General features: G+C 44.8%; 5 protein-coding genes and 1 long non-coding RNA gene across 18 annotated transcripts in view; 3 read left to right on the plus strand and 3 right to left on the minus strand.

Moving 5' to 3' along the window:
- zgc:158689 (BAR/IMD domain-containing adapter protein 2) overlaps positions 1–10,366 on the plus strand; it is a 24,510-nt gene extending 14,144 nt beyond the window's left edge. For 2 of the 5 annotated variants that reach the window (XM_081696790.1, XM_035530426.2), the window contains exons 8-15: positions 116–268; positions 1,172–1,351; positions 1,464–2,040; positions 2,469–2,703; positions 2,945–3,010; positions 3,112–3,268; positions 7,721–7,761; positions 7,837–10,366. In XM_081696790.1, coding sequence (XP_081552916.1) covers positions 116–268; positions 1,172–1,351; positions 1,464–2,040; positions 2,469–2,703; positions 2,945–3,010; positions 3,112–3,268; positions 7,721–7,761; positions 7,837–7,909 — 1,482 coding nt within the window. In that variant the 3' untranslated portion in view covers positions 7,910–10,366. Of the gene's footprint in view, positions 1–115; positions 269–1,171; positions 1,352–1,463; positions 2,041–2,468; positions 2,704–2,944; positions 3,015–3,111; positions 3,269–7,720; positions 7,763–7,836 lie in introns of those variants that run through there. The other 3 variants (XR_014117033.1, XM_081696791.1, XR_014117032.1) reach the window with 3 other exon arrangements.
- Positions 10,367–10,705: 339 nt separating this feature from the next.
- On the minus strand, positions 10,706–12,827 carry ndufa3 (NADH:ubiquinone oxidoreductase subunit A3). Of its 2 annotated transcripts, none has more exons than XM_081696793.1 (4): positions 12,693–12,827; positions 11,874–11,945; positions 11,635–11,712; positions 10,706–11,524 (listed from the first exon to the last, which is right to left on the minus strand). In XM_081696793.1, the coding sequence occupies exons 1-4, from the start codon at positions 12,736–12,738 to the stop codon at positions 11,433–11,435; spliced, it is 288 nt and encodes a 95-aa protein (XP_081552919.1). In that variant the 5' UTR covers positions 12,739–12,827; the 3' UTR covers positions 10,706–11,432. The 2 variants fall into 2 exon arrangements, with proteins under 2 accessions (XP_081552919.1, XP_026858961.1); XM_027003160.3 differs by lacking the exon at positions 12,693–12,827 and adding an exon at positions 12,234–12,370.
- On the plus strand, positions 12,448–14,794 carry tfpt (TCF3 (E2A) fusion partner). 2 transcript variants are annotated; one of them, XM_027003155.3, is made up of 6 exons: positions 12,448–12,589; positions 12,722–13,002; positions 13,165–13,235; positions 13,385–13,454; positions 13,903–14,038; positions 14,467–14,794. In XM_027003155.3, the coding sequence occupies exons 2-6, from the start codon at positions 12,748–12,750 to the stop codon at positions 14,475–14,477; spliced, it is 543 nt and encodes a 180-aa protein (XP_026858956.2). In that variant the 5' UTR covers positions 12,448–12,589; positions 12,722–12,747; the 3' UTR covers positions 14,478–14,794. The 2 variants fall into 2 exon arrangements, with proteins under 2 accessions (XP_026858956.2, XP_026858955.2); XM_027003154.3 differs by having other exon boundaries at positions 12,450–12,589; positions 12,748–13,002.
- Positions 14,795–14,901: 107 nt separating this feature from the next.
- mrpl51 (mitochondrial ribosomal protein L51) lies at positions 14,902–16,375 on the minus strand. Of its 3 annotated transcripts, none has more exons than XM_027003157.3 (4): positions 16,230–16,375; positions 15,931–16,061; positions 15,461–15,568; positions 14,902–15,173 (listed from the first exon to the last, which is right to left on the minus strand). In XM_027003157.3, exons 2-4 carry the CDS (start codon positions 16,013–16,015, stop codon positions 14,977–14,979), a joined length of 390 nt encoding a protein of 129 aa, XP_026858958.1. In that variant the 5' UTR covers positions 16,016–16,061; positions 16,230–16,375; the 3' UTR covers positions 14,902–14,976. The 3 variants fall into 3 exon arrangements, with proteins under 3 accessions (XP_026858958.1, XP_026858959.1, XP_026858957.1); XM_027003158.3 differs by having other exon boundaries at positions 15,931–16,022; positions 16,230–16,364; XM_027003156.3 differs by having other exon boundaries at positions 15,931–16,022; positions 16,128–16,344.
- Position 16,376: 1 nt separating this feature from the next.
- On the plus strand, positions 16,377–18,715 carry LOC145651226 (uncharacterized). Its single transcript, XR_014117036.1, has 3 exons — positions 16,377–16,478; positions 16,815–16,867; positions 17,121–18,715. It is a non-coding gene; the product is annotated as an uncharacterized LOC145651226 (long non-coding RNA).
- arnt (aryl hydrocarbon receptor nuclear translocator) overlaps positions 18,704–25,000 on the minus strand; it is a 13,018-nt gene continuing 6,721 nt past the window's right edge. For 2 of the 5 annotated variants that reach the window (XM_081696787.1, XM_081696788.1), the window contains exons 12-21: positions 24,822–24,896; positions 24,476–24,627; positions 22,989–23,111; positions 22,598–22,685; positions 22,405–22,432; positions 22,201–22,303; positions 21,800–21,986; positions 21,435–21,618; positions 21,174–21,316; positions 18,704–20,283 (exon numbers count right to left, since the gene is read on the minus strand). In XM_081696787.1, coding sequence (XP_081552913.1) covers positions 20,197–20,283; positions 21,174–21,316; positions 21,435–21,618; positions 21,800–21,986; positions 22,201–22,303; positions 22,405–22,432; positions 22,598–22,685; positions 22,989–23,111; positions 24,476–24,627; positions 24,822–24,896 — 1,170 coding nt within the window. In that variant the 3' untranslated portion in view covers positions 18,704–20,196. The remainder of the gene's footprint in view (positions 20,284–21,173; positions 21,317–21,434; positions 21,619–21,799; positions 21,987–22,200; positions 22,304–22,404; positions 22,433–22,597; positions 22,686–22,988; positions 23,112–24,475; positions 24,628–24,821; positions 24,897–25,000) is intronic. The other 3 variants (XM_027003150.3, XM_027003151.3, XM_081696789.1) reach the window with 2 other exon arrangements.

Consider the following 25,000-nt stretch of genomic DNA (forward strand, 5'->3'; position numbering starts at 1 on the left):
TCCATCTCTCTAATGTGCGAGAGAGAGAATGCACAGTGTCAGTGCCATAAAAACAATAATTGAGTATCCCCATTCGACCCCCCCCTCTCTCCCTCTCCCTCTCTCTCTATCTCAGTATGTAGAATTAATGAGTCGTCGGCAGACCGAGCTGGATACTCTGGTTGCTGTGGGTTACCGTTCAGCTCTGACTGAGGAGAGGAGGAGATACTGCTTCCTGGTGGACCGCCAGTGTTCTGTCACCAAGCTGCTGATCAACTACCACTGCAAGGTACAAACTACAGCAAACCAGAGTAACACATAATCAACTACCACTGCAATGCACAAACTACAGTGAACCAGAGTAACCCATTATCAACTACCACTGCAATGCACAAACTACAGCGAACCAGAGTAACACATAATCAACTACCACTGTAATGTACAAACTAGAGTGAACCAGAGTAACTCATAATCAACTACCACTGTAAGGTACAAACTACAGCAAACCAGAGTAACACATAATCAACTACCACTGCAAGGTACAAACTACAGCAAACCAGAGTAACACATAATCAACTACCACTGCAATGCACAAACTACAGCGAACCAGAGTAACTCATTATCAACTACCACTGCAATGCACAAACTACAGCGAACCAGAGTAACCCATAATCAACTACCACTGCAATGCACAAACTACAGCGAACCAGAGTAACCCATTATCAACTACCACTGCAATGCACAAACTACAGCGAACCAGAGTAACACATAATCAACTACCACTGTAATGTACAAACTAGAGTGAACCAGAGTAACTCATAATCAACTACCACTGTAAGGTACAAACTACAGCAAACCAGAGTAACACATAATCAACTACCACTGTAAGGTACAAACTAGAGTGAACCAGAGTAACTCATAATCAACTACCACTGTAAGGTACAAACTAGAGTGAACCAGAGTAATTCTTTATCAACTACTGCAAGGTACCAATCAGTCAGTACTGTAGCACTAAATCTAAAACAGTACATGGGTCATTACAGTAACACTAAAATTAAAACAGCATACTTTGCAAGTGGGTGAGTACTCTGTACTGTAAAACTAAAGTAGTATTGTATTGACAGGTCAGTACTTTAGTGCAGTTTTGATGGGTCAGAACTGTGATACAAAATATGCTGACATCTCTCTGCAGGTGCGGGAGCTTCTTTCCCAAAAGTTGTTGTCCTGGCAACAGTCCTGCTCCCAACCAACAAAACTACCGGAGCGCGCACTCAGCCTGCTACGCCATACCACCCCCCAGTGCCCAGGGGCTGCTGGGATAGCAGAGGTCCTCCGACATGCCAAACTGGACAGTGCACAGTCTGGGGAACAGGTGTGTCGTCCATGCATTTGACATTTTCAGCACATGACAGAAGCTTATGTTTGGAAATATTAAAAACGTAATCGGTTATCTTCTTGTCAGTCACTCCTCTCTTCTCCTTCAGAGGTTGTCCATCCAGGAAGTTCCTCCCCTACTGAACGGGGAGGCCAGCAGTCGCACCCGGCAGCAGCAGGGGGAAGGGACGTCCAGCTCGGCTGCTCCCGTTCCTCGCTCTCTGGCCCTTCCGTCTGCCACCGGCACACCGCAGCGCGCCCCTCAGAACGACTCCACCCACGATGCCAGTACCGCCCCTCAGAACGACTCCACCCACGATGCCAATACCGCTGCAAGCCCCACCAGTTTCCAGCAGACCACTGTGCAGGCGGCGGGGAGTGTTTCCGGCCTGCAGTCTGCCCCATTGGCTGTTTCTGCCTCTCTGTCCCTCAGCACCAGTTCTGCCCCGCCCCTCAGCTGCCTTCGGGGTCTGGCCCTTCCCTCCAACGCCCCCCACAGCCCACCGCTGCCCCACAGTGCACCGCTCTCCCGTGCCCTCACTCCTGTGCCCTTTGCCCTCCAGCGTGGCAGTGCCACCTCTCCCCCAGCCCATAATCCTCTGTTCCTCAAGGCCACTGAGCTCTATGCAACATCCACACTGCCGTTGCCACGGAAACAGCCCAGCGAGGTGCGGGCGGGGGTCTTTGGTAAGATGGATTTACTGGTGTTCATGCTGCTTGCTCCACAGTCCCTCCACTTCTTTGTCTTTCCTGCTATCAAAACATTTCTATCCCTCTCTTTTAGGCCTTTTCTTTCTCTAATTATTTATTTTTGTGTCAAACCATCCTCCTTCTCTCTCTTTCTCTCTCTCTCCCTCTCTCTCTTTGTCTTTCTCTCTCTCTCCCGCTCTCTCTCTCTCTCTCTCTCTCTCTGTCTCTCTCTCTCTGTCTCTCTCTCTCTCTCTCTCTCTCTCTCTCTCTCCCTCTCTCTCTTTGTCTTTCTCTCTCTCTCCCGCTCTCTCTCTCTCTCTCTCTCTCTGTCTCTCTCTCTCTCTCTCTCTCTCTCTCTCTCTCTCTCCCTCTCTCTCTGTCTCTCTCTCTCTCTCTCTCCCTCCCTCTCTCCCTCTCTGCTGCAGGCTCTACTCTGCCCCGTGTACTCCCTCTCTCTGCTCCCTCTTGTGTGGAGGCACTGTTTCCCCACTCCCCAAGCTCAGCGGAAGGAGGCCTAGGAGGAGGAGGAGGAGGAGAAGGAGGAGGAGGAGGAGGAGGAGGCTCGTGCCTGCTCTCCTTCCGACCTGGGGATGTTCTGAGCCTGCTGATCAGTGAGCCACGGGACGGCTGGCACTATGGACACAACCAGAGGACCGGAAGGTACAGCCCGCAGCCGTGACGACCACATCCATTAATCAGACCTTCGGCCAGCCAATCAAGTCAGAGCATGAGCTTTGGGTGCATGAGCATACCTGTTCCTCTTGACTTCTTGTTCTCCATCAAATTCACAGAACAGTACAACATGAAAGTAAGAGTAAATTCACCTTTACATGGCTGGTCCTCTCTCTCTCTCTCTCTCTCTCTCTCTCTCTCTCTCTCTCTCTCTCTCTCTTTCCAAAAGGAAAGGCTGGTTTCCCTTCTCCTACACTCAGGCGCTCCCAAACACACTGGAACAGCAGGAGATCCCGTCTGTATTGAGCTTTTTTTCCTTTAGATTTTGGACTAGCATGGAGTTATTGTTTTTTTTTGAACACCGATGGAGTCTCTTGCTTCCCTCGTCTCTTGCAGCTCTCCTCTGCTGTCGAAGGTGAACAGCACAAGCATGGGGCAGCTGGACAGACTGCCCCCTGGTGGTGAGCTGCAGCAGGTCACCCTGGACTCAGAGGAGGAGGGGAGTGTGGCTTCGAAGCGTGTGAGCACTTTCCGACCTAGACCCTACAGCATGGTGATTCCCAACAACTGGCAAAACACCACACTCACACACAACTGACAAAGACCAGCCACACTAACACCACCCCACACTAACACCAGCCACACTAAATCCACTCCACACTAATTCCACCCCACACTACCATCACCCCACACTAAATCCACTCCACACTAACACCAGCCACACTAAATCCATTCCACACTAACACCAGCCACACTACCACCACCCCACATTAACACCAGCCACACTAAATCCACTCCACACTAAATCCACTCCACACTAACACCAGCCACGCTAACACCACTTCACACTAAATCCACTTCACACTAACACCAGCCAAACTAAATCCACTCCACACTATCATCCCCCACACTAACACCAGCCCACACTAACAGCCCCCACACTAACGCCACCCCACACTAAATCCACTGGACACTAACACTAACACCAGCCACACTAACACCACCCCACACTAAATCCACTCCACACTAACACCCCCCACACTAACACCCCTCCCCCACTAAATCCACTCCACACTAACACCAGCCACACTAACACCACCTCACACTAAATCCACTCCACAGTAACACCCCCCACACTAACACCCCTCCCCCACTAAATCCACTCCACACTAACACCAGCCACACTAACACCACCTCACACTAAATCCACTTCACAGTAACACCCCCCACACTAACACCAGCCCCACAGCCCACTCTGCTAACTATGCGACATGAACTATTTCAAATATCATGTTATCTTTGTCTGCTGGGGGAACCAAGTGGAAGCTCAGATCTTTTATCAGCACTAGTGGTCACAGTAAATGATTCTCCAATCATGCTTGGTTAGAGGTGCACAATTTATTGGTGGCCAATATATTATTTCTATATATAAGGGTGATTTTGAATTTATCATTATCGATTATGTACTGGAAGTTTGGCTGATAATCACAAAAAATAATTTTCATGCAACAGGTTAAGGCTTCTGTTTAATTTAGACCTCCTTGTATATTATTGTCATTATGAGTAAAATTCATTATTGCCATTATGAGTAAAATATTATTGCCATTATGAGTAAAAGCTCCTTGTATATTATTGCCATTATGAGTAAAGTTTTCTTTTGTAATGTGCAACCTGTGTTTAGAATGATTTCCGCATGTTTTTAGTGAGCCAGCTGATGATGGTGACTGCAGGTTTGCAGTTGTGTTTCCAGACATTGGCTTTCTTATGACTGTACCAATTTAAGGCAAAATGAATGTCACTTAACATTTGAGGAAGGTTAGAAAATAAAATGTAATGAAACAATTTTTTTCCCTTTTGTGTTACGAGAAACGTATACGATGTTTACAATAATTGTGATGTTACATGTGACATGGCTTGTGTAAAATTAATGAATGATCCATTTTTAGATTTTAACATGTCTTACATTCACTGCACTTCATATATACATTATGAATGAGTGAAGGTATATTTATATAGTGCCTTTCATGGAACCCAAAGGGTCCGAACTTGCTTTGAAATGCCTAAACCTAAAAATATCAGTCATTAATATTGGTATCACCCCAAAAAATTCAGAATTGGTTCATCCCTACTTTAGACACAGATGCTTTCCTGGTACTGGATATTACGGTTGAGTTGGCTTCATTGCAGAAGTTATGCGCTGTGTTGTTCACACAGGCACTAGTGATGGGGAATCTGGGGAATCTGAAATTCCTTAGACTTTAGTAGAGAATGTAATGGGAAGATGTCTCTACATCTCTGGCCAGCTGCCTCACCTAACCAGGGGTGCGGATTCCTTTAGTCCGCTCTTTTCTTTGAACACATGGCTTAGAGGCTGGCGCTTCTGTATCAGAATCCGTTTTCTAGACAACTTTGGCATGGTTTGGTAGAACCCTGCCTTTTACACTTGAGATAGAATACATCCTCATTTCAGAGGCACTGCAGTGCTGTCTGAAAATATAAAAAACTGTCTGCCAGCCTGACAGACTTGGCCTGCACTGAACTCGTGCAACCTACCATACAAATGTAAATATGGCCACATTTGGTGTCTGTCGGAGTTCCTCATTCTTTAGCCAGCTGGGGTGACACTGTGTTCTGATGTTACACGACATTGTAGTGCTAATCTATACAAATATTTACATGTACCTGTCAGAATGTTTTACTTGTAATTTGGAATTGAATAATATTTCACAGTCCAAATGTTCACACATTATTTATTCATGGACTGTAATTTGTTTTGCTTGTTTAACAGAAATTAATCCATGAGATGATGGCATTTTAAATAAATGAACTCCGTCTGTCTCTGTCTACCTGGATGTACGGATCGTATCCTCTGAGCTGCTGCTTTTAAACCTTCCTGGTTCTACCACTGACAAAGCCAGAGTCTGTTCACACTTGGACCACATACTAATTATGAACAAGACGTTTCTGAACTGATAACTATGACTCTTGGTGATTTCAGGAAGAAACTCTTAGAGAGGACATTGCTGAGTTTGTCCATGGGCTGTATGAGACATTACCACTTCATCAACAGATCAAAGGCCTAAGCACAGGAGTACATGAACTGGAGCCATTAGTTCATGTGGAAAACAGTGATTATTACTGTTATGTTACTAGACAGTGTGAACAAAGTTCGTAGAAAATAAGTCTTTGGAAAAGATGTGAGAGAATATTTCCTTTTCTGATTTGATAGACAGGAATGAAACACTACATCCAGATGATCTAGATTAATTTAAGTTTGGTGTCATTCCTGGAGCTCTCTGACAGTAGAGTGTCTGGTGTGTTTTGATGTCATTCCTGGACCTCTCTGACAGTAGAGTGTCTGTGGTGTGTTTTGATGTCATTCCTGGAGCTCTCTGACAGTAGAGTGTCTGTGGTGTGTTTTGATGTCATTCCTGGAGCTCTCTGACAGTAGAGTGTCTGTGGTGTGTTTTGATGTCATTCCTGGAGCTCTCTGACAGTAGAGTGTCTGGTGTGTTTTGATGTCATTCCTGGAGCTCTCTGACAGTAGAGTGTCTGTGGTGTGTTTTGATGTCATTCCTGGAGCTCTCTGACGGTAGAGTGTCTGTGGTGTGTTTTGATGTCATTCCTGGAGCTCTCTGACAGTAGAGTGTCTGTGGTGTGTTTTGATGTCATTCCTGGACCTCGCTGACAGTAGAGTGTCTGTGGTGTGTTTTGATGTCATTCCTGGAGCTCTCTGACAGTAGAGTGTCTGGTGTGTTTTGATGTCATTCCTGGAGCTCTCTGACAGTAGAGTGTCTGTGGTGTGTTTTGATGTCATTCCTGGACCTCGCTGACAGTAGAGTGTCTGTGGTGTGTTTTGATGTCATTCCTGGACCTCACTGACAGTAGAGTGTCTGTGGTGTGTTTTGATGTCATTCCTGGAGCTCTCTGACAGTAGAGTGTCTGTGGTGTGTTTTGATGTCATTCCTGGAGCTCTCTGACAGTAGAGTGTCTGTGGTGTGTTTTGATGTCATTCCTGGAGCTCTCTGACAGTAGAGTGTCTGTGGTGTGTTTTGATGTCATTCCTGGAGCTCTCTGACAGTAGAGTGTCTGGTGTGTTTTGATGTCATTCCTGGAGCTCTCTGACAGTAGAGTGTCTGTGGTGTGTTTTGATGTCATTCCTGGAGCTCTCTGACAGTAGAGTGTCTGTGGTGTGTTTTGATGTCATTCCTGGAGCTCGCTGACAGTAGAGTGTCTGTGGTGTGTTTTAATGTCATTCCTGGAGCTCGCTGACAGTAGAGTGTCTGTGGTGTGTTTCGATGTCATTCCTGGAGCTCTCTGACAGTAGAGTGTCTGGTGTGTTTTGATGTCATTCCTGGAGCTCGCTGACAGTAGAGTGTCTGGTGTGTTTTGATGTCATTCCTGGAGCTCTCTGACAGTAGAGTGTCTGGTGTGTTTTGATGTCATTCCTGGAGCTCTCTGACAGTAGAGTGTCTGTGGTGTGTTTTGATGTCATTCCTGGAGCTCTCTGACAGTAGAGTGTCTGTGGTGTGTTTTGATGTCATTCCTGGAGCTCGCTGACAGTAGAGTGTCTGTGGTGTGTTTTAATGTCATTCCTGGAGCTCTCTGACAGTAGAGTGTCTGTGGTGTGTTTTGATGTCATTCCTGGAGCTCTCTGACAGTAGAGTGTCTGTGGTGTGTTTTGATGTCATTCCTGGAGCTCTCTGACAGTAGAGTGTCTGTGGTGTGTTTTGATGTCATTCCTGGAGCTCGCTGACAGTAGAGTGTCTGTGGTGTGTTTTAATGTCATTCCTGGAGCTCTCTGACAGTAGAGTGTCTGGTGTGTTTTGATGTCATTCCTGGAGCTCTCTGACAGTAGAGTGTCTGTGGTGTGTTTTGATGTCATTCCTGGAGCTCGCTGACAGTAGAGTGTCTGTGGTGTGTTTTAATGTCATTCCTGGAGCTCTCTGACAGTAGAGTGTCTGTGGTGTGTTTCGATGTCATTCCTGGTTTCTTCTCGTCACAGGTTCTGGCTGAGCGCTCCTCCCCCCCTCCACCACCCACCAGGTAATTCAACTAAAAATTATTGATTCTAATCTAATTCGTCAGATATTAAGGCTAATATGCATATATCCCATACAGGACCAATCCATTTGCTCATATTCGGCTGAGGAAGACGGTGACCAATGATCGCTCCGCTCCTCTCATTGAGTAGGATCTCTGTTTTCATGTTGAAATGGGTATTGAATATGCATTTATTTTATGCTAATTTCATGCAACATATGACAACACGTATTAATAATTATCTTAGAAATGTTAGAGAGTAAAGCTCCTTCACTGTTGGCTGTAAGGACCTAAAACATATTTTGAAGTATTTTGAATCGCTCAGTAGCAAAAAAGATATATCTGTGAAGTTAAACATTTACAATATGTGAGCTTGATTTCTTGAGTGAATTTCTAAATCTCCATGAGCATACAATAGATTTGAAGAAACAAAAAGTACAGTGAGTTTAAAAATAACAAAATGACTGTGTTTTAAAATAACAGTCATGCTATAGTCGGTATTCACACTGTAGGCTGGGTCGTGGCTGTGTGTGTGTGTTGTGCTGGGTCTTGTTTGTGGGGTGTGTGTGAGTGTTGGGGTGGATCTTGGCTGTGAGGTGTGTGTATGTGTGTGCGTTGGGTTGGGTCTTGGCTGTGGGGTGTGCGTGTGTGTGTGTTGGGGTGGGTCTTGTCTGTGGGATGTGTGTGTGTTGGGGTGGGTCTTGTCTGTGGTGTGTATGTGTGTGTGTGTGTGTGTGTGTGTGTGTGTGTGTGTGTGTGTGTGTGTGTGTGTGTGTGTGTGTGTGTGTGTGTGTTGGGTCTTGGCTGTGGGGTGATGACTCATCTAAGGACCCTGAAAAGTCTCCTGTTGCAGTATGTGTGTTATAGTGGTAGCAGAACTTTATTCATTCACAGCATTGTGGGTACCCTGTGGGTACCTGTGGTTCAAATTTACAGATTTGTTTGTTGAATAGTTTCGTTCATGTTTGGTACTTTTTAAAAATAAAATATGCATAGTAAAAATAGGCAAGAGAAATTTTCATATAAATACTTTTTATAAATCTGTTTTTGGATGTGCAAACCCATCCAGTGTAAGGTAAAATACTGATGCAGCACAGCAGAGCTTTATGTACTGAATGTCATATGCTGAGTCAGCCTGAGGGTTGATTTCACGAGGCTTTTCCATGCATTTTGTTTAAAAGTGAATTTTATTTAAAAGGAAGGTGTTGTGAAGGTGAGGCGTTTCGGAGCATTTTGTGTGATGCTGGCTAACAGGAAAGGTGAAAACAGCTGCAAGATCTGGAAAGGGAGAAGAGAGAAAGTGTTGAGCGCAAACAGTCTCTGAGGCAGTGGTGGTAGAGCAAACAGTCTCTGAGGCACTGGTGGTAGAGCAAACAGTCTCTGAGGCAGTGCAGTGGTGGTTCATGAATGTAAACAATTGTAAGGCTCTCTGCCCAAGCCTCTGTTTTCCCCACTCAGGACCAGAAAAAATATTTCGAATATATTTAGAATATATTTCTCAAACTTCCCCCAAAAAATAGCCCAAGCTATGCTTGTAGTCTTGAGTTGCATGAAGGTTAGGAAAGTGGAGGCTGGGAGGATGTTGTTGAGAGGGAACCTCAGGAAGTGACAGAAGACTACAGAAAGTGAGGTTGTGTGTGAGGAGGTGCAAGACTGTGAAGCAGTGGACTGTGTTAATAACACTGGACCACCTTAGTGACACTGGGCTGTATTAATGAAAACATCCTCGCTTATGTTGGCATGTCTTTGGATTTGAGCTCTCATTTCTACATGGGTGGGGGCTATGTATCAGATGTTTGGAAGATGTGTCTTAAAATTTAAGGTAAAAATAAAAGCTTTTTAGTGTTTGGGTTTTTAAAAACTTTTAATATCCTATAACCCTATTTGTTGCATTTAAACATTTATCTGAATCAGAAGCTCTTTTGACAACTTCATCCAAGAATTTTTATAGGAATACTAACATCACTGTGGAAATACTTAAAAGCTCAGAATCAAAATGGTTTTGAGAAAGGTCATTGTACTGATTGTCTTTGTCTCAAAGTATTAATAAGACATAATTTATGTCAATTTTGTGAAACTTTCTCTCCACTTCCGAAAGTTATTCTGTTTTGAGTTTTGCCATCAAAGATGTATATGGTCTACTGTAGTTGTTTTTTTTGTTTTTTTTGTCCCAAAAGATTCTTACATTGAGTATATTAGATTAGAATTTAATTCACATTAATCAGTATTAACCACATATAAATAAGTGCTATGTATGAATTTTGTTTCTAAAATCCAATTTATGATATATTTCTAATTGTTATTGCTATTTTAACCCCATGTACATTTACAAGCCATGACCACACTACCTGTAAACTTATTAGCATTTATTAGGTCTTTGTGAAGTTTTGCAGGTTCTCTGAAACTCTGAGGTTTTTCCGTATTGTAGCTTCCATGTGAGTGTGTGAAACTACCAGTCCGTGTCTGTACCCAGAAAGACCGCTAGCCTTGCGGTGAGCCTCGCGCCTTCAGGCTCACACGGGGGGGGGGTTGACGTCAACATATGAACTTCCCAACAGCTTTTTTTCCTCTTCCGTTTAAGAATTAAAACACGTCATGTTAATCTCAATGATCTTTCTTGTATTTTCTTCACCTTTAGGGTAGTGGAAGAAAGTAAGATTGGGTGATATATTCTTTAGAGAGGATGAGAGAACGTGCTCAACCAATCAACATCAGGCGTCCGTCCTGCTTAATGAATGGTCAAATAACTTAGAAATAGAAACACCTGATGATCCCAAGCCACAACCAACTTCTTGTTCTGGAAGTGTACACATGCTGGTGTGGGGCCTTTACCTACCCACTGAACACAGTTTTTGATATTACAGATCAAAATAACATGCCTGAGTACTGTTGGGTGATTTAGTACAGAGCTATTAAATCTGCTCCTGCAAAGAGCACGGTAAACACATGAGCTTTTAATCTCGTTTTTAATCAGGTTTTTCTTGTTTTCAAGAATGTAATTTCTCAATTTAACTCAATTTCACTTTTATCTAGCAAGTTAGAATTATTAGCAAGAACATTTCTTGACATCAAAAATTAAATATCCACATATGAAACTTACATTATTGAAAATTAAATTATAAATACTATTGCAATCACTGAAAATTCAATTCATAAATGTAAAAAAATTGTTTTGATAGAGAAATTTAGATACTGGTAACAAGTATTTTCTTTTAACCAGTTAAAATTCAATTTACTGCACCAGTTTCAGCCAGACAGCACAGACCTGAAAATTCAGAGTAATGAGGTAAACAAACTAATCACATAAGCAGTCTTAACCCTGGACAACAAAACTTCAACACCCTTTGCCAATATACAAATAAGTGTGGCTGATTTTGCAAGTAGGTTTTCCTATACTGCTTTATTATTGTTAAAGTGGAATTGAGATGGGTTTTCTGGCTGGTTCATGCAACTACCAGGCTGATCTGGACCAAGCTGGACCTGAGCAGTAAACAGAAGCCATAAAGTCGCTTACTGGGCAGCATGTTTTCATTATTCTTCAGGGACCGTACTGCGATTTATAAAGGAATGAAAAAGTGTGCTTAAACAAAAACATTTATTGACAGCCCCTGATTCAGGCAGGCAGGGGAGAGTGTATTGTACAGCGGCGGGGTGACGGTACACGGGAAGATTTTTCACAGGTTCTTAATCCAGTCAAGTTTCGGGCCCTGTGGGTCGCATGGGTGTGCTGGAACGTCAGGCATGTTTCCATCATCTCGCACAGGAACTAGGTGAAGGTGTGAAGGAAAGCAGGTCATAATCAGGTTAACAGCAGTTACACTGAGAGACAGACATCACGGTAGTACGGTACTGTCATGTCATGGCAGCATGACCCACCTGGGTAGTTGTAAGGGGTCGCTTTGTTTATCATGGCCGCGTACTCAGTGTAGGGACTGACCAACGGCAAAATAAGTGCTGCAGGAAACGACATACAAATTAACCAGTTACTGGAAATATCGCGTACTGATTAATTTACTTTACATTTTCTTAATCATTTTTTGAAAGCCGTTTATGGAGGCTGAGAGCCAAAACAGGTTAGTTTTCTTGACGTTTTACAACTGGATTCACACACTGACCCAAGACGCCCAGTCCACATGCAGCCGTCACCACGGGCTCCTTGTTCCACGCCGTTTTCAGGAAATTTGCGACTGAAAAGAGAATTTAATCTTCATGACACAAATACACAAGAAATCCCCCGACTAGGTCAGCTATAGCCCTTAGTTCAAGCCAGGTTAGCTAGCGTTAGCTGCACTGTCGCTCTGATACAAGCCCAAGGTCATCCACGTCTCAAAACAACCACGTGAAAAATGTCTTCCTGTACGCGAACGTGTCTGAACCGATCGCCGAAAAATGACAAGCATCTTATTGCACAAGACAGATGTAATGTTCTTTAAAAGTCACGATTTTCAAGAATCTCAGTAGCTACGGATACTTACTGGACGCCATATTCGTTGCTGTAGTTCCCGATGAGAGTCATGGAAACTGTAGTCCAAATGAGGAGTTACGTCATAGGAACTGTAGTCCAAATCGACTGACGATTGGTTTACGGTGATGACGTATTTTAAAACGCGCCTTATAATGGATCATTAGTATGGTGAAAGTGTTTATGTGCTTGGCTGATGGTCCCAAAACGACTGAAATTATGATCGAAAGCACAGGAGTAATTGGTTAATGTCATATGGTCAGATCGACTAAAACTGCGCTGATGAGGCCTCCCTCTTTTCCTTTAGCGAGCAACCCTGAAATGACTCCGGAGTTACATTAGCACTGCATGCGTCGAGAAGTGTTCAAAGTAAGTTTTGCGTTTGATTAATGCACCGTGTGGCCTAAACATCCAGAAAGTCCCAGATCGGCCACGTGTGTTCATGCTTTTAAAAATCATGCAGGGCGATTACAGTCATGTTCTTGTAATCCGGCGCCGCAGCCTTGCCGTGTGGTCATGCGTTGCAGATGATGGAGGATTTCTCTGGATTGGCTCTGCCGCCGCTCTTCGGGGGTCACATCCTGGAGGCCGAGCTGGAGGCCGCCGCGGTGGAGCTGGCTCCCGGGCCCGCGGTGGAGCTGGCTCCCGGGCCCACGGTGGAGCTGGCTCCTGGGCCCGCGGAGGTCATGGATGGCCCGGGGCGGGACAGCGCGGAGGAGCGGACGGAAGTGCAGAAGAGGAAATGCCAGGCGCTAAGCAAGAGGTGCAAGGAGATCGAGCAGGTGAGAACAGGCGATTCCTCTTAAGCAGTACTGCATCTTAGCGTGCGTTTTAATGTAAGCGCCTGTTTTGGGCGTTTTTGAAATGGTCCTACTTGAGCATGTAACGGCTTGTGAATCTTACAGAAGCATGATTAACAGACGGCCATGGTGTCTGTTTCTCAGGTTAATGAGCGGATACTGGGTCGCCTGTACCAGGTCCAAAGACTGTTGCGCAGAATGAAGAAAGAGAGAAGGTAAGAAAGGCACCTTTTTTAATAACAGTTATTCCCCTGAGCACCCAAAGCTGACTTGTCTTTTTTTTTTGCCTGCTTTGTTTGTACTTTAAATTCAGTGTGATCAACAAAGTTCCAAGAGTTACCTGTACTCACTCTGTGTTTGCCAGGTTCCTCATGAAGACTCTGGACTCATACGGAGACGAATACAGGACCGTCCAGTTCACCATCCCGTTAGAGGTGCATTTGCTCTCCTCTCAGCAGCAGGCAATGCCACTCCAGGCTTGCTTTACTTCATTTGTTTTTCTTAATTAAGGTTAAATTGAGCAGGCGAAGGTCCGTACTCATTGGTACAATGCACATGGATAATTCATTCAGTCCGTTACATTTTACCCATTTGCCTCCATCGGTTGTCCCACAGACTTAATCATAGCACCCTTCAGAGGTTCAGTTCTGATGCATATTTCTTTATATTTAAAAATTATATTTAGTTGATCTACTTTATATCAGAGAATGTCACATACTTTGAGAAGAATAAATGATTCTTCACCAAGGTTTGCAAAGGATAGATTTTTGTTACAGAAATGTTAAGCCAACTGAAAATGTTTAATTTGGAAGTTGGATATTAATGCTGTACCCCACCCGTGTTCTTGTGACTTACTTGTCTGTCTCCACCTGTCTTTGCAAGGATGAGGGTGGAGCCATTTTAGATTGTGTAACTGGTGGAGACGATGATGGCTCCTCCCCCTCAGTGCCCCACCAGGCAGTGGGTGGACCCAAGAAAAAGAGGCATAGAGTTCAGAAGGAAAGGGAGGGAGACTCAGGTGAGCAGAACTGGACTCCTCAGGACTGAACAGCTATTGTTGTGGTTGTTAATAATAATAATAGTAGTAATAATATTTACACTTTATATAGCACCTTTTCTTGAACAGTTTACCAGCTGTGGAGAAGTGCTTAGCAAGTTTGCAGGTTTGTTGCATGCAAAATGTCAAGTGCTGAATGGTGAAGTGTTTATTTAAGAAAAAAATTAATTATTTTCTTGAATTTCTGTTTTACAGTAGGGATGTTTTATATGTCTCAGATTTGCTGATTTTAAACAAGTCTAAAAATCAAATGTTTCAAAAGTTGAAAAAAAATTCTGGTTTTTATCCACATGTAGTCTTCGCAATATGACTTTGAGGAAACACCACACAAAAACTAAAGCTGGGTTCTGTAGGGCCTCATCATTCTGATAGGTTGTTCTGTACCACAGGCCGAGTCTGAACTCTGACCTCTCCATGATGTCTGAAATTCCATGCCTTGGGTTTGCCAGTCCCACCAGATTCACCTTTATCAGAGACGCATGGGGAACCTGGGATGACTTTTTGTATTGCGAGCAGAGTGTGTACACTGTCCAGTGTGAAGTATATATTACTAGGACTGGTGCACATTAAGCCAAAGCACTCCAGTGGTGAACAGAATATGTGCTGGGGTCAGCTCCTGTGGTGGGGCTTTATTTTTACTCACCCTTCCATTTCTTTTGATTGTAACCCTACTATTGCACTGACAGATTTTAATAAATAAATGGAGTTTGGAATTGATTTGTGTGAACTTTGATTTCCTTTATGCAAACATGGAGCATTAAAGATGATTGCAGGATAAAGCCTGGAAAGTTTAGTAAACAAATTGAGGGCAAACAAACAACGAATATGGTTGACAATTTACTATTTTTCAACTCTAAAGGAAACAGCAGCGTGCAAAAGGTTGTGCCTTCTGCCAGCATTTATCTGCGTTTGCCGTAGCGGTTAAACCGGCGGTACAGGAAGCTGATTCTCTTCGCCAGATTGTGCCGGTCTTGCAGCATCATTCGGTCACCCACCATTTGCTTTTTCCTGGTGAGACGCTGCAGTTCATGGCCACGGAAACCCCGGAGCCAGACAGGACCAGTGATCAAATCTTTGGGATGGGCTTTAAAGTCACCTGGCGTGAGTAAGGCAGAGGGGAGTCCAGGTCAGGGCGATTCAGTGGCCAAAATTGGCACACTTAATCATGCTTTTGTGTTATCCTGTACAGCTTAGTTTCATTGTACTGTACCATGTCACTAATAAGACCCTGTTTAGAACTGCTTATACCAGGTCATGCAGGATTAAGCAATTAAGAGTACTGTAAGGACCCACTAAAATGAACATTTTTGCACCACTTTTACTGCATCATTCTTAGAATAACAGAACATGGTATTTCTAGTAAATGTAGAAATTCTAACTCACCCAAAATCCCTATGTTATCGTACACACCGAACATACTCCGCTTCTCTGTCCACCGGTCCACATTTTTCAGCTTTGGAATGGCATGCATTCGCACACACAAACATGTTCCTTAAAGACAAATTACAGAATAAACCAAAATATAACAACAGGACAAGTTTCTCAAAAGCATCGTTAAACACAAATACTTTACATTTACATATAGCAAACACTTATCCAAAGCAGTTTACAATTAGGACTAACTAAAACGAGCAATTAAAGGTCTCGCTGAGGGGCCCAACAGTGTCGACTTGGCAGTGGTGGGACTTGAATTGGCAACCTTCTGAGGACAAGTAGAGCACCTTAACCACGTGCACTAGCTCCGGTGATCCGCATTACCGACAGCGCTCACGTGCACTAGCTCCGGTGATCCGCATTACCGACAGCGCTCACGTGCACTAGCTCCGGTGATCCGCATTACCGACAGCGCTCACCTGTAGCGAACTGTCTCGTGCATAACAGTAGCGAGGACTGACCGAGGGATACTCCAGTCCTGAACAAACCCCCAAACACAGCCATTCTTGTTCTTTCACAAGATGAAATAATCAGACAGCAGATATTTCACCTGAGAAGATAACGTTTTAAACAGCTCGTTATGTTTTTGTAATTAATGGAACATAAAATATTTAACCTTGTACGTGCCATCGATGGCGCTAGCTAGGTTAGCCATCCTAGTTAAGATAGATGGCGCTTTTGTATTGGAGACATTTATGGATCAAAGGCCGCTGGTTACCTTACGTTACAACGAAGGAGAAGTAAAAGCGGAATCAAAAATCGTGAAAAACAATCACTTAAACACTAAAAGGAAGGAAGGTAGCTAGGACAGAGCGTGTAGCTAACTGGCTAAACTTTTGAAACGCATGTGAAGGGAGCTACAGTAACGGTATTTAAAAACGCCTACCAGTTTAAAAGTCACCTGCAATTTGGAGTTTTACGCAGTCGGATTGCGCCGTGGTAAAGCGATACAAACAAACAAAATCAGGTAGGCTTTAACGTTTAAAAACTAGGGGTTAGGGTTATGGTACAGTAGCATACGGTACTTTGTAGATTATTTGGTTACGGTTCGAAAGTCTAAAAGTAACAAAGAATTTAAGGCTGTTTCCCTCATGGCCATTCTAACGCGTTTATAAAATGAAAATATAAAACATACATTGAGCAAAGAAAATGTTTATATACACTCATAAATAAATGTATATGGTTTAATTAAATAATATAATGCTCCTTACATGTTGCGCACACACAAAGAAGCTATACTCTTGATGCATTTTAAATGCCTTTTTAAAGTAAAAGTTACGATTACTTTACTGCCTCTTTTCAGCAATATCGGCGCCAGTAGTCCTGGGAGTAAATCAAAAAGTGAGTTTGTGTCAGGTAAATCAGTCAATTCCACTTCACAGATCAATCTTAAATGTTCCATTCTCAGCCCTTTTAGGCTTCTCAACTCATCAATGCATATCTCCCCCACAGGTATTTCTTAGTCGTTAGTTGTTTATCATCACAGGATACTAGTTCATCTCTACTCATTAGCATTATTAATTAAAGGTGCCAGTTGATTGGTCTGTGCAGTTGCCCGCAGTGCGGAGATTATGGGACGTCTATGTCAGCCCTCCTCCTGCTCCTCCAGGTAGGCGGAGACTGAGATGGCACTGTAGGGGTCCAGCACCAGCTGGGCACAGCGCACAATGGTACCCAGCAAGAACAAACACAGCAGGAAGAAGAAGAAAAGAGCAAAGCCCAGGTCGACGTCCAGGTCCAGCCGTGACTCCGGGAGCTGCAGATCCATGTCCCCCGTCACTGGCTACGCCACCAGCACCGAGGAAACGGGCTTGGCGATGCCCTTAGTTAAGGCTGAATCCTTCACAAACGCCTGGCATCCACATGCTTCACCTGCTTTCCACAAACTCACTTAGGACATCATATGTTTGAAATCCACGATACGATTGGCTCAACCACTTCCAGTTCATATGGCATCTGGCTTTCCACGTTCTGTAGCTCCTCTACAGCTGACTGACGCGCACATACACAGTCACGCAATTTACCCCTGTTTAAAAGTGCTCAGAGCACAACACTTTGCTGTCGTGCTATGAAACCGTGTATCCTCTGCACCGAGTATCCCCACCTACTGCTGTGGTCATCTCAGGCTACTTCTCTTACAGCTGGCAAACACATGCCCTTACCACTCAGCAGGACACTCACACCAACGCCTGGTGCCCATGTCCCCAATGAATAGTTAAAGAGGCGTTTGGTAACAATCAGGCCATATATGGGACTAATGACACCCGGAGCTGAGATGCAGTATACAGCTGCAGGTTGAAATGACCCCAGAGGTGCAAATGGGGCCAGGGAGACGACAGTGCACCAGACTCAGTGGTTAGATGTAGAGGGAGAGGGAGGGAGAGAGAGAGAGAAAAAAAACACTCCTCTTCTGCACCACAGAGTGGAAGTGAACACCCCCAGTCAGATGCAGACTGATGCTGTTCAAATGCCAACTGAGATGCAAAGGAACGGGGGGGGGGGGGTTGGACACTTGATTGCATTTAATATTGTAGCACAGGATTTGTAATTTATTGGCAAAATTGTCATCAGTTTTTATCAAATGGAATATTTGATTTTAGAGAGAGAGAGAGAAGCTAATCTGAAAGATTTAATCTACTGTAATGAAAGAGGCTGCACACTAGCATGTGAGAGCAAGTTGTGAAATAGTAAACCCATTGACCAAGCGGAGAGGAAGAGTGGAGGAAAGACAAGGGGCGGAAGAGATAAGAGACAAGGGTGAAAGACAGGAGAAGAAACACATGAAGGAGGAACAGGTGGGGGAAACCCAACCCGCAGTGGTTAGACATCCCTTACCTCACCCATGAAGAGCAAGAACCAGCACGTATCTCCTCAGAGAGCAGCGACCTTGTGTTCCCTTCAGGGTCAGAATGACACAGCAAACTGCAAAAATCCTTCAAATTGCAATTTAGATCAGTCCAACTCACTGTTGTAAAACCTGCTATAAACGTTTCCCTTCCCATGTGACCTGTGACTCTGAAAAACTAGACACTAAAAACAAAGAAAATCCTGAAAACCATTAAAAAGTAAAATTTCAATTACTCCAAGAAAAAAAAAAGTCAAATGAATGTAAATTTTGTGAGTTCAGTATGTAGTTCTTCCCTCACCTTCACATATTTCTCTAAAACTCAATGACAGTTCCAAGACCAACACTTTGACAATACAATATTTTAATACAAAAAGAAACATTTTTTCCCCCACATTTAACATTTCATATACATATATTTTCATAATTGTGGATCTATGTGTAATATATAATCTACAATTCACATCATTTTATAGACATTGACAAAAAAGTGGTTTACAATAAACAAAAACATTACAATTTACCAGAATATTACTCTAGTTCTGTCTGAAAAACAGAACTGACATCAGTTTACATAATGTGTGAATAAAAACTCAGGTAGCCAAAGAGAAATGCGGGCGTTATCAATCAATAAAAAAGGTTTGATCAATATTAAAATCCATAATTTCAAAACAAATGAAAAATATGCCCATGGAAGTATGGAGGATGGAGAAAAGTGTGAAAGAGAGACAGACCCAGATGTTCTGGGCTGGTTTGGAGAGTGGAAGCTCTGGGTGGGTCTTCCTGAGACCAGCGTCAGACGCAACATCTGACCACGCGAGTGTGGAGCGCTACAGAGGCAGGAGCACACCCAGCAGAGGAGCACAGCGTGCACATTTACATTAAATCTGGAGGAAACGGAGACTAAATAAAGGGAGGCTAAAAGAATTAAAGACAAGCAGAAATAAAAATTGCGACGAAGAGTCCGGCTTTCCAACCTTGTCCATGACCATAAAGCGAATGGCTGTTTCCAATTTTGTGGACACTTCACACCCTTTAACAATAAAGTGAATCAAAAGGCCAGAGAACCCCGATTACTTGTTTGAATTTCTCACCATAGACACTTTCAATAACAATGACTTCCAAACCACTCACCAGGACACAGTGAAAGAACTTAGAAGACTGATCCCTGCGCATAATTATTGTCTTTTCAGTTTCATTTTTTTCGTCCTATTCAACTGTTTTAACAAAAACATATTTAAAAGCAATCAAAAATCATACAACCAGGAGAGGAGGAAGAGCATCACAGAGCAATCACATCTGTGTATCTGTATTAACAGTGCAAACAGTGTGTGTGTGTGTGTGTGTGTGTGTGTCTCACTGGAGGAACATCCTCATATAACTGCAATTCTTACAAAAAACCAAAAAATCCCCACAACTCCCAAAGAGTGCAGTACCTCTCAGGTAGGCAGGAGTCAGCACTTGCTACACCTCCCAGCATCACGGTACTGACCTCATACACCTGAGAGAGGTGACGTGGGGGCTGAAATTCAAACCTACGTGGGCGCGATCATGCGTGCATCAGTGTGGGGTGGGGGGCAGTAACTCAGTGTGTAGGACTTGTGTTCCCTCTGTGCTTTTATGTGCGTAGTTTTAGTGAGAGCCTTAACCACTGCCGAGTCTTGGAGGTGGGTGTGGTGGGGGCCGAGCCCCGTCCACCTGACCTGTCCCCTCCACTACTCCTCGCTCCTCCTCTACACGATGACTTTAAACATCCCTCTCACTTCCTCCCCATCCACAGATGGCCTGGTTAGACAGACACGACCGAGAGAGAGAGGAAAGAGAGCGTGGAGGCACACGCTCACTCGGGGAATGGAGGGAACATCGGAATTTCACCAAAGTCTTCGTTGTTGAAGTTTGCAGACTGATCCAACATGGACAGAACATCCTAGAGGGAGAGAAGGAACAATCAACAGGCTTCACGGTCTCCAGACCTGCAGAGGCTTTGAAAGGGCTTTTGGCCCGAACCCTGTGTTTCGCAGCTTTCTCTACGCACGGGTTTTCTGGATGTGTCTGGGCAGCCAAAAAGTTCCAATTCTGTTTTGCAGTTTCATAATCTCTGGTTTCATTTTTTATTTTAATTCCACAGTTTGTAATTTTCCACAGGAATGGTACAAGGATACTGATGACTCATCTTAAATGGATATATGAATTCTGCATCCAATTAATCCCTCGCTGATAATCTATGAACGTGTCACCTGTTCTACACATTCAGCCAGCAAGCTGCACTCTCATGGTTGCTTAAGGCTGGTTTCTGCTTCTGCAAAGCCCCACATAAATGTCTATGAGTGGTGATGCAGAGCAAGGAGACATGGATAAGTAGCACGCAGACACCCTGATGCATACGCCTCCAAAATCAAAACGACACATTGTGAAGATTTACAGAGCTGCGTGTCAGGTAAAGGCTGACTGGCTGGTCATGAGATGCATACAGTACTCCACCCAAACTAGCATGGCAACAACATGATGTAGTTTGAGGAACAGCCATCACATGTATGGCATTACACACATTTATAGACCCATCCTCAAAATATTACAAGAATAATGAAATGCGCATTAATTCTTGGAGAGAGCACAAGCCTTGTGTAAAGATAGCAGCTTTTCATTACTCATTCCCATTCTTGCTTTGATGCTGCCCCCTAGTGCTGACATCTATCAAACGTTTGCGTGTAACGCCTGCACACGTTTGGTGATACGCAGACGAGATCTTCACAGAAGCCTTAAACAGCCTTCTTGAACTTTCTGCTTCGACACAGGAAATACACGCGAGACACTCACCGGGAACATCTCAGGTTGGTTGTTCGGGACATGAGGATGTGCTTCTGCGGGGCCTTGCGTGTGCTGCTGGTTCTGCCACTGCTGCCAGCCAGTGGCCTCTGCTGGTCTCGAGGAGAACTGCACCCCTGCTTGACTGACATCACCTGACATGCGTTGTGGTCGGACAAGGAGAGAAGGGAAGAGATTCGGTAGTTATTTGGTGTGTTCGTAAGCTAATGCTACAGCAGAGTTCAGGACTTCAGCGTTGGAGGGGACTCTTACTGTAGCCGTTGTTTGGGGGGTGGGGGCGGTTGCTGAGCTGAGGGAAACTGGATGTGTTGGATGGTGTGTTAACCGCAGCTCCACCCATCTGCCCGAAAGAGGGAGAGACAGAGGAGGAAGGGGCGGAGCTAAAGGATCCAATGGCAAACTGTGGTGACTGATTCTTCCCTGCCTGCCCGCCCACCTGTCAGAGACAGACCCACAGTCAGGACGACACATATCAAAACCCAGACCAACTGGCAGTTGCTCGGTCTCCCAGTCCAGCATTAGGGCAGCTGTGCTGTGGAGAGGGTGGTGTGTAACGTAGACTCACACACACACACCCACACCCGCTCACACACTGGCCCTCTGAGAGGCAGCCTTACCTGTGTGTTGAAGGGGGTTTGTGAGGAAGGCCAGGCCCCAGGGGGTCCCGAGGTTCCAGACTGTGCCTGGATAGAACTGCTACTGTTCACCACTGGACCAGAGGGGGCACCTTGCCGGGACATGTGTGCCAGCATCTGACCTGCAGAGGGAGCAGGCTGTCCCAAGGGCTGGGCCATTGGTGCTGACCTGGAGGTGCGTGCACGCACGCACACACGCACGCACGCACGCACACGCACACGCACACGCACACACACACGCACACACACGTTCTGAATATACTTGAAAAGGGCATGCTGGGGTGTGTGTGTGTGTGTATATGCGCACACGCGGATGTGTAAGAATGAGTGTGTGCTCGTATTAATGTGTGTGTTAGTGTGTGTGTTTGTGGTTCTGAAGGTACCTGAAGGACTCGTTGGGCCGAGCAGAAGCACTGAATGAAGCTGCTGGAGAATAAACATGCTGGCCAACAGGGGGCGCAGCAGAGGAGAGAACCTTAGAGAGACCTAAGAGACAAGCAATAGAAAGGTAGAATTGTAAGTGTGTACTGATGTGTGTTTAGAGGTGAGCTTAGGGTCGATATGAAGGTCTGAATCACAACACTCACTGGGGTCAGACGCTACAGATCCTGGCACCTGCAGGATGAGAGAGAGGGAGAGAGAGGGAGAGAGAGAGAGAGAGCGCTCAACCCAACCTCAATGCACAATACACTGAGCGCAGCTGCACACGTTTAGTTTTGTTGACATTCACCAAACTGGTGCGGCAGCTGACAGAACACTTGGACAGCAGTGGGGAGTTACCTGAGGAAGAGATACCTGTCCAGCCTCATAGACCCCTTCCCTGGCTCCGCCCACCTCCAGCTCTGCCTGCTGCTGCTGCTGCAACTGCCTGGGGTGGGTGGGAGAGAGAGATTAGAACAGTCACAACATTCATCTCTTACACCCACCACCAACCACCAAACCCATCACCTGACAACCATCAGCACTCTCCCGTAACCATGGACACCACAGCTGTCTAGCGAGATGGGGTTCGTCCTACAGTCATGCTGGTTAGACCTACTTATCTGTACCTCAGCCCAAAGTGAAAGGCACCACGGCTCGAAGAGAAAAGCAGCCGGAGGAGGGGAGACTAGTGCAGTGAGCTCCCCAGGCCCAGAGAAAGGTGGGCAGTTGGGAGGATATCTGGGCTCACCTGGCAGTTATTTGCCCTGGGCTGGTGGCAGAGGGGCAGCTGGGGCTGTTCTGCCCTAGAGAGGCGGGCAGCGCCCCATTTGGGGAGGAGAGAGGGGACAGAGCATCCAGATTTGGAGCTTTACTTCAGAGAGAGAGAGAGAGAGAGAGAGAGAGAGAGAATTGTCAGAGTGCAGGTACAGAGGGGGCAGGGGGGTGACATGCTCACAGTCTGTCTCTCACACACACACACACACACACACACACACACACACACACACACACATACACACAGTGTGCTGGGATTCAGCCTTCCACTGAGAGGAGCTGGCTGACCACACCATATCTCATCAGCTGTGGGGCCAATATTATGCACTAGGGGGCAGTAGAGTCTCACTCCTCAAAGCAGCAACAGACTATGGCAGGCTCTAGAATATCACCATATACAACTGACATTTTTCGTTTGCTTCAGCACAAACAGACCTGGTTGAAGGCAGCTTATGCCACTAAAAAAAGCGAATTTACAAATTTAGGTTGAAAATAGAATAGCTGCACAAGTTCTAGTTCTCGGGAACAATTCTGCCCCGAATGACTCAACTCTCAGCTCTTCTGATCAAACCTCCTAAAGTTCACGGACAGATCTGCACGACACTGCTTACCAAAATCACACAAGCAGGCATCTCCTTACATTACTTAAGACCTGAATGTGCTTTGAAGCAACTTTGTTAAGACTTGAGTAATATTTGATCGGAAACATTTGGGGAATGAGGAAAAGTTAAATCGGATCAATATCCATTATAACCACCCAGCTCAGGATGGCTCTCATCTGTGTGCCAAATACTTTGGTCCAGGTTTGTCCCAGATACACCTGTCCCAGTCTGTCCCAGCTCCACCTGTTTAAACACACTACTGCTTAGAGTGGGAAAGTGAGTGGGCACTTCTAGAGTATGCAACACCCAGGAGTCCGATGACGTGAGATTTATTCTCCAGTGACTGAGAACACCGGCTGGGCTTCTACTTCAGAGACAGAACACATTTAAGATGTTACATGATAAGAGTTCTTCCCAGCTCCCTCTCCCTCTGACATTTACACACAAATAATTCTCTATGACTCATATTTTGCTATGATCAAATATACAGCAAGTAAAAGCAATGTAACAAATTGCCAAACACAAGCATGTGTCACATTATCCTACAGCAAATTAAAACCACATTAAAATAATGACACGTTTATTACCATTACACACATTACAGGAAAGCACCGTGGTTTCGCAAGCTGCAGTTGCGAAATGGATTTGACCAATTTCACTTTCAAATGAATAATTTGGCCTAAAAAATGACAAAAAAAACTCTTCCATATCACTACTAGAGCAACAAGCTGACCGTGTGTAGCCTCTCTTTTGGTCTGCAGTGTGTGAGGTGTGTGTGTGTGTGTGAGAGAGAATGTGTGCATTCACATGAGTGTACATGTGCACAAGCGTGCACGTGCACCTGTGTGTGAGGACTCACTTAACGTTGGCATTGGTGCAGATGATGTACTCTATCTCCTCCGAGTACGGATTCTGGAATGTGAAGGAACTTGTCCTCATCCAGATCCACTCCCGGTTCTTGGCTCGGAATCGGAACATCACAGACAGAACTTGACCTCGGAGCTTCACCACCTGAGGTCAAAGGGCATACGTGAAGTCACCAGAGCAACCAGGTAGGTCCATATAAATGCACCCCTTAATTTATTTCGCTCTCTCTCTCTCTCTCTCTCTCTCTCTCTCTCTCTCTCACACACACACACACACACACACACACACACACACACACACACACACACACACACACACACACACACAAACAAACAAACCTGCTGTAAGCTGTCTCTGAGTAATCCCTGGTCCTCTGGATGGGCTAGCTCAAGAAAATTCTTCCCCAGAAGTTCCTACACACACACACACTTACACTTTCAGAACAAATACAAATACTTCAGCAGCAAAGGTTTATTTGTAACTGTTCATCTGTGAGAAAGACAAAACATCAACATCA

This window comes from Electrophorus electricus, chromosome 14 (genome assembly GCF_041902795.1).
Source record: "Electrophorus electricus isolate QZ-2024a chromosome 14, ASM4190279v1, whole genome shotgun sequence".
Lineage (NCBI taxonomy): Eukaryota > Metazoa > Chordata > Actinopteri > Gymnotiformes > Gymnotidae > Electrophorus > Electrophorus electricus.